Genomic DNA, 8,164 nt, shown 5'->3' on the forward strand with positions numbered 1-8,164 from the left:
CTCTTCCTCCCCCCAGTTTTCTACACTGACCCCAATGCCATATGGTATGGAATATCCATTTGGTCAGTTGGGGTCAGTCTTCCCAGCTGTGTCTCCTCCTAACTCCTTGTGCACCCCCGGCCTTCTCACTCTCAGGGAGATAATGAGAAGCAGAAAAGGCCTTGACACTGTGCAAGCCCTGCTCAGCAATAATGAAAACATCTCTGTATTATCAACTCCATTCTCAGCACAAATCCAAAACAGAGCCCCATGCCAGATACTGTGAAGAAAATTAACGAACACAGCCAAAGTCAGCACACCATACAGTTTACAGTAGAGTCAGTGTCTGCATGAGGGAGTGAGAGAGGGAACAAACAGCTGTGAGGCACAGGGACATAAATCAGCTTTGCCAATAGAATTCCATGCCTCTTATTACTCCAGTCATTGAAATCACTGCCTTCATTTCATGCTCTTTTCTTTAACCATGGCAGCTACTTCATTGCATTAAGAGAAATTTGTTGTCATCATCAAAGTGATAGAAAGTGTGTGACTCAGGGAACTGGAGGCCTGTTATTGCATATACTTTGCTGCACACATCTGGTTTTAGGTACTTAGACACTTCCACGGACAAGTTTAGAAATTATAGTACCTCCATAACAGTCCCCCTATTTACTACTGCTGGATATGGAAAATTCTTAAGATGAGTGAGTTACTCACCTGTTCCTTTGACTCGAGATATCTGGCATTGCCAAGAGACATGAAGCTGATCCACTAATAACACAGAATAATTTCTGTTTATAGTTTCAGCATCAAATAACAATGGCATACAGTTGCTATGGCTATTTATGCTCCATCTGGTTTTTATATTGCAATGCTCTATTGCAGTGGGAAAAAAAAGAGATATATAAAAATACATAATGCAGCTTTAAAAGTACTCTTTTTTATTTGCCAAATTGAATGCACTGTTAGGTTTTCTCAGGGGGAGGCACAGAAAGATACAGACTAGAAGGAAGGGCTTATAAAATCATCTTACCAGCCTTTCTGCAAGCTACTTTGTTACAACTCCCTTCATTAGACACTTCAACACTTCACCTCATGCCTGATATACAGAACTGATGGATTACACTTCAAATGGATAACTGGCACGTGGCAATAACTTCTCCAACTTAAATTAAAGGTAAGTGACCAGCACCTCTCCATACAGACCCTGGCATCATGCGCTATGTACACACAACTGTACAGTGATACATAGAAATGAGATTCCCAAAGGAATCTGTGCTTCCCCTTAGACAAGTTACACAATCCATAATTAAGAAGATTCAGGGCATAAGCTGTGTAGGCAGATCTTGGAATTTGCCATAAGAGAGCTTGGTTGTCTGTGCCAATCAAGAAAGTAATATGTGTGTGCACATGTAAGAGCATAGAAATTAAGGGTTCTGTGTACATGTACCTGGGCAAATGGGTCTGAGTCTCTGCACAGCTGCATGTCTGCAGGCACACATCTGGATGCCAAAACAGGTTTTAGCTACAAGGTGTCCCTGAGGTGGCCAGCACACGAATAACAACGGGAGAGATGAGAAAAAGATTTGATTCCTGGCTGCCCAAGTACCCCACATCCACAGTGCTTAGGAATGATAAAGATGATGGCTGGCAGCAGTTGGGAAAGGAGCCCCCATGGTGGCTGAGTGGTGAAAATTACAGCCATCACCTGTCTTGGAGCCTGGATATTCCACACTGCCAGGATAGCTGTGGTAAAAGTCTACTTTGTGCTGAGCAATGAAGCCCACTGTCTGCTGGACACTGCAGGTGCCCCCGCCTTTGCCAAAGACTCCTCCATCCTCGCTGGTCAGGATTGTGTAAGCGTTCTGCCCTGCTCCATAGTGCTGACAGGGGGCAGGCATGGCTTGCATGTTGCCAGCTGTGGTGATGGGGTAGCCCTGGTGGAATTTGGGGTGCACATCCAGGTAAGTTCCGCTCTGGAAGCCACTCTGAAAGGGAAAGGCAGAGAGTCAGAACACAGAGCTTCTCCACTGGCGTCCACAGGCCTGACGCGTACTGGGGCTCTGTCCCTACACATTTCATGGCATGGAGGGCAAGAAGAACTATGCCCATTCCCATAGTTCAGGGGTGGATACACAATCATGTACACGTAAGAGGAAAACAGCTTTTGCCTGGAAACGTTTCTGTGGTACAGCCAGCCCACTGCTGGGCTACCACCAGTACACTTGGTGTGGTGCCCAGTTTGTGCCTCTGCACTGAGCTAACCAGAAGGCCGGGTACGCTCACACTCCTATGCTTCAGTTGCCCCCATGGAGGAAACAGGGGACTGATCTGCCCAGACAGAAGAGCCATGATGAGCCACGTGCTGTGTTCTTACTTGCGTGAGACACTGAGCCCGTTCGCTCCACAGGCTCTGCTTCTGGCACCTTTTCAGCTTCATCCTCCGGTTCTGGAACCAAGTCTTCACCTGGGAGGGGAAGGGAAAGCAAAGAAAATGTCAGCAAAGGAGAGAGAAGAACAAATGTAACCAAATTCACAAGCAGGAAGAACCAGAGGGAGTGACCAGATGGCAGAGATACATGGGCAGCAGCAGATAAAAGCCTTTAGGAACTCCTGGGGGGTGTTGCCACGGGGAGAGTCTGTCTAGCAGCCTCAGCAGGTGGCTACTGCAACTGTGTGATGGGGGAGGGGGTGGCTCGGTGTCAGGAGACAGGGATAGCTGGGATAAATGGACTCATTCTGAACATGGACGTGCATGACTGGTGTAAATCAGACCCACTGACACTTCTACAAGCCCCCTGCACTACAGGCAAACTTCTAAGACGCTGTTTCTGCGTGTTTGGGAACAGAGAAGGGACAGACCTGCTCCTTGTCCCCAGCAGTTTCCAAATTCAAAGCTGCTAGCTGAGGCAAATTCCAGGGCCAATTACCCCCCGGGCTGTGTCTGCACTGTGAAAGCAGCCTTTGCAGGGATGTGGATTGAAGGAAAGAGCAGACTGTCCCACCTGCCTTGTTCCTGACAGAACCAGTTCACTGCGTGCACTTACAATGCACATATAACTCTTTTAGTCCCAGGGCATCCCGGCCATCCTGCCCAGCTCTGAGATTCAAATTTCAGGAAGATTTTGAACTTGTAACTGCGAGCTCTTGTGCCCCGTTGCCCAGCCCCCCCTGCTTTAGGAAGGCATCATTGGAGGCAGCATCATTTCACCACACACAACCTACCTGGAGATCAGCAGAGACCCTAAAGGGCAGTGATGTGTGAACCTAGCAGAACCCATGGGGAGGAGGGAGCACATGTCAAGCAGCCAGGCAGTGCTGAGTGTGGAGCACTATTAGATACTGGACAAGATAAGACCCAGGAGACACTAGCAAGAGCTTTCAGCATGTTGCAGCAGCCCTGTGATTCAGAGAACAGATGCATGCCAGGGTTTCTGAGAAGTTCACAGCGCATGAAAAAAATCTGTGAAGCGCTGCAAAGCCCAGGGTAGAGACTGTTTGTGGTGAACAACATATTCATCACTGGGTTTGCAATTCTACTACGGTTGTTGGCAACAGAACCCTTGACTGACCCTCGACTTGGGAGGCCCAAATGAGGTGCCACTGGCCCCTCTATCTGCATAACTGCTTCTGATGTCTGGGCATGAATAAGCAGGGGAGCAACTGTCAGCTGGCACCTTGGCCTCAGTCCCTGCTGGGGACTCATCTTTCCATCCTGTCACTCCCTGAAGTGACCACTCAGCCACTGTGGGTCAAAGTCTCTGTGCTCACCTGCTTGTAGGTGAGCCCCAGGGCAACAGCCAGCTCCCGGATCTGCTGGGGGCTGAGGTACTTCTGGCTCTGGAAGCGCTGGTGCAGGGTCAGCAGCTGCTCCTTGGAGAAAGCTGTGCGGCTCTTGGTCTTCCTGATGCCCTCCACGCCATATTCTCTGCCCTTCTGAGACTTAGCTGAAGGCTGTGGGGATGAGGATGAGGAATGTGGACTGGTGGCTGAATCTGGTGTGAATTGGCTGAAATTCCCAGAACTGGATGAAGCTGGGGACACTTCTATAAATAAAAAGAAAATGAGAAAAGGTCTAAGAGACAAAATGTTTAGCTGTAAGAGTATGAGCATGCTCCCTGCCTGCTGTAGAGCTCTTTGGCTACCAGACAGGAGCTTTTTAGAAGCAAAGGCTTGTGTGACCCTCCTTTCTTCACAGAGCTGTGAGCACAGACAAGCACACTGAGAGCAAGCAGCTTCCCAGCTCAGTCCCCTCTGAGATGTTCATGACTCCCTTCTGCCAGGCAGAAAAGTCAGGGCAGGGAACAGTGCAAAAACGTGGTGCACACTGGTTCACAGTGAATTCTCCTCCTCCAGATGGCCTCAATAATATTTCAGTCTGATTATGGTGTAAAAAGGCCTTGTCATGACTGCAAGCATAGCTCTGGGTTGCTGGCTGGGCTCCCCAGAACTGCCTGCCCAGCAATACCAAGGTACTCAATAGAGACAAAACAGCCTCTGCCCAGGGTGTACAGTGGGGCAGAGCAGCCAGTGCTCACAGTGAGGGCAGCAGGTGGAGAACATCAGGCATTGGATATTGGCTCAGTCCTGTTTGCCCTTGTCTCCCACCACAGACCATGCCACTGCTGGAGACACCGTAGGTGGAAGGAGCAATTTGTCTGAGAGGGGCTTTTGGCAAGAGAAGAATGAAGGAGAGAAATGTCACACGGAAAAGGAGAGGGAGAGGAAAGGTGAGTATGTGAAACAGGTGAAAGAAGGCAGCAATCCTGTACCAGGGACATAGGGGACAAAATTCAAGAGCGCAGAGGAAGGCATTCAAGCCCCTTCTAATTTGTCCTGGTACATGTCTTAAGGGATCTCTGTTGATGGCAAAGTTGAAGTAAAGAGCTAAGGGAAAAGTTTCCTGAACAATCTGGGCTCCTAGTGAAGACAAAACCTGCCAAGATGCAAAGTCATTCAGGCTGCAGGAATAAGAAAATGTGTCACATGCTAGATTACTGGGGTCTGAGAGAGGCTGAGACCTTCTCAGGCCAACCTGACTGAAGGGCTGTGATAGCAGTCACTCCTCTTTCCCCAACTACAGTGATGAATCTGCCCACCCCTCCCTCCTCCAGCTACTCCTCTGCAAACTGTCCTGCATGGTCCATCCCCTCTCCTCCTACTGGGAGTGCAGTGAATGGGGCAGTGCCATTTCAGCGCACACCTTCTGACTACTGAGCCCAACCAATGTCTCCCAACCTCCTTACCAGCCACCCTGAGAGCTGTGACACTGAGACACCCTCCTCAATCATCAGAACACATGTCCAGAGCAAAAGCACTGATGTGCCCCAGAGGAATGGGCTTCCCACCCATCCTACAAAACCTTTCCCTCTTCTGTCCTAAGCTGAGAGTCTACTAAGCAATCACTGAAAAGGCTTGGAGTCCTGTTGGACCTCAGAAAGGTGGCCACGTCTGTGGTAGTGTGCCCCTTGTAACTCTCCTGACAGAGGCATGCCTGTCTCTGTGGTGCCTGCCCCTCAGGGTTTGCCTGCTCTGGGCCATTTGCTATCCCTAGGAGATGACAGCACCCAGAGCAGGGGCTGGTGAACAGCCAGGGGTGTAGTGGGGCAGGTTTCCAGCACTGGGGAGTGGGGCCATGAGGATTGCAAAGGGATTCTGTCTGCAAGCAGGAAGAGGCTGTCAGCAGAAGAGGTGCAAGGGCCTGCAGTGTTATGTGCATGGAGCTAGACTGCAGAGCCTTGAGGAAACCAAACATCAGTGACCTGGCTGCATGGCAAGCTAAAACTTCATGTGGTATCACAGGATGCTTGGCTCCTGCAGGCTGTGCAGTAAAAACCTCATAGGGAAGAAATGAGTATGCTGGGAACATGGGCCTGGAAAACAGGGAAGTCTCCTGTTAGGAACCACAGCGAGACACTGTAGAACTAAAGCTGACCTGTCATCCCAAAGCCCCATAAAATGTATCGTGTGCAGCTTGAGCTCAGGACAAAAGTGCTCCTTCTCTCATGAGAAGAGAGGAAAGGAGAGAGGAAGCAAGAAACACAAACAAGATGCGAACATGAGAGTGCAACAGACATGAATATGAAAGCCAGGGACATACCCACTCACTCAAGGCCTTGACATCTGTAAGCCTCGACTTCCACTACAGGGGTTCTCTCTGAGAGAGGCACGAGGGTGTTTGAAGATGGGGTTAAAGGCTATGTACCAAACCCAACAGGGGCACACAGAGTCCAACTGCCTGCTGCCTTTGTTGGGCAGGCAGCATACAGAGAGGCTACACGGCAGGCAGCCACATGCGAGTAGCCATAGGCACTCTGCCTGAACCTGGAGCTTTCCACAGCAACTGACAGCTTGAAAGTGGCACCCCAAAACCTGCCTCTCCTCCCGCCCATTTACCTTGCTAGGGTGTTGCCCCGCTGACCATAATGTGGGGCTGGGCGAAAACCTGCTCTTATCAGCTCTTCTATTGCCCCTCACTGGACTGGGAGAGGAATGGCAGGAACAGAAAATGTCACTCTGGTGACACCTGGGACTTTTTGGTTCAAAAGGGAAAGGCAAAGGGACCAGAGCACAGAAATAAGAGGGAAATAGACGGAAATGGCAAAATGAAAGAAGCAGTGTGAGTAACAATGCGAGATTTAAAGGAGTAGATCTTCCAGCACCCAGTGATTCAGAGCAGGCCTTGGCTCCTGATTAATAAGTGCATAAAGGATGCAAGGAATTTGTAAGAGGACGGGGGATGCCACAAGAAGTATCTCCAGGATCTGTTTCTCTCGATGGCACAAATGACAGCATTTAACTAACAGGCGGCCCAGACATCCCAGCACCAAGAACCATGAACTTCCATAAGACCAAACTGTCACTCTGCCCTTCAGCCTGGAGCACAGACCTGACAGTGCCTCGACTCTTTCAGGCTCTTTTGAGGTTTAGGAAACCGGTTGGCAGCCACCCAAGAAAAGTAGCATGGAAGAGTGGTGTGACTGGCCAAGGTCACCCCTCCTCCTTGCCCACCCCAGCGCACTCTGCCCGGGTCACGCACTAGGAAACCAAGGCAGGGAAAGAGAAAAATCCGCTCAAAGTCGTTTGAGCCTGACCTGGTAGCAGGGTTATCCTGGGGGTGAGCTCCAGGGTGTAGCTGAAGGCCTTACCTGCCGTGTGCCTGCTGCTCGCAGCCTGCGGAGAGTGCCCGGCCGCTGTGGGGGCCTGTGCTGCGGCCCCGGCCGCGCTCCAGCCGAGCTCCAGGCGGCCCCGGGCGGCCCCGCCGGGGTACGCGGGGCACGGCGGCAGCGCCAAGTGCGCGCACATGGGCACGGCCGCAGGGGCGGGTCCCCTCACGCCAGCTGTCACCTCCACCTGGGGGCAGGTCCCACCACCGAGCTGAGGCAGCCCCGGAGCGCAGACAGGCCTTTATAGCCGGCCATTGCCTGCCCCGGACCGCAATATCCACCGCGGCCCGCTCCTCCGGGCTCTTTGTCATGGTAAAGAGGCCGATCGGTGGGGTGGGGACGGGGCAGGGGGGAGGGAAAGCAGCGCTCGGAATGGCATCAGGGCTCAAATATGTCCCTTCTGAATTCTTCCCATTCTGCAGGTTCCTCAGTCACACCTGAGCAGGGTCTGACCCAGAGCCCCAGGACAACTCCTCCCCCTGCCTCTGTGGGCTTGTCGCGGCTCAGAACCCCATGAGTGCGGGTGTCCCGCACAAGACAGCTGTTCCCTGCATTGGGATAGCACATCCCGGCCCGTCTCCACCACGGCGAGGGCACAGCGGCTGAATCTGGTGCTGAGCTGCTCCGGACCGTGCCGGCCAAACCCACACCCTGCTCTGGGCTGGTGGGGAGGGTTCTGAGAGCTTTGATTTGTGGCTTGGGTGACACTGACACCTCCCCAGGACCCACAGACACCCCCTACTGACCTGGCAGCACCTCCCATACTCTTGCTGCAGATGTCAGAGATGGGAGAGGGGGGAATTAGAACTGGGGACTAGGACTTTTTTCTTTTTTTTTTTTTTTTCTTTTTTTTTTTTTTTTTTTTTACTGAGAAGGAAATTCCTTCATATAGGCCTTCGAGGGAGCCAGATGAAAATGTGTTTGGCCCATCTTCAACAAGGCTGTGCCAGAGCAAACTCAGAAACACTGGGCAAGTCACATCCAACAGCAGATCTCACTTTGCAGAGCAGGCTCAGAAA

General features: G+C 51.4%; 1 protein-coding gene across 1 annotated transcript; it reads right to left on the minus strand.

The window, feature by feature from the left end:
• Positions 1–1,604: 1,604 nt before the first annotated feature.
• LOC128933210 (homeobox protein NANOG-like) lies at positions 1,605–7,284 on the minus strand. The gene is made up of 4 exons (XM_054270140.1): positions 7,128–7,284; positions 3,751–4,025; positions 2,357–2,446; positions 1,605–1,967 (listed from the first exon to the last, which is right to left on the minus strand). The coding sequence occupies exons 1-4, from the start codon at positions 7,282–7,284 to the stop codon at positions 1,605–1,607; spliced, it is 885 nt and encodes a 294-aa protein (XP_054126115.1).
• Positions 7,285–8,164: the final 880 nt, after the last annotated feature.

This window comes from Melozone crissalis, unplaced genomic scaffold, assembly GCF_028551555.1.
Source record: "Melozone crissalis strain CALT ecotype California unplaced genomic scaffold, PUWL_Pcris_2 ptg000008l_1, whole genome shotgun sequence".
Classification (NCBI taxonomy): Eukaryota; Metazoa; Chordata; class Aves; order Passeriformes; family Passerellidae; genus Melozone; species Melozone crissalis.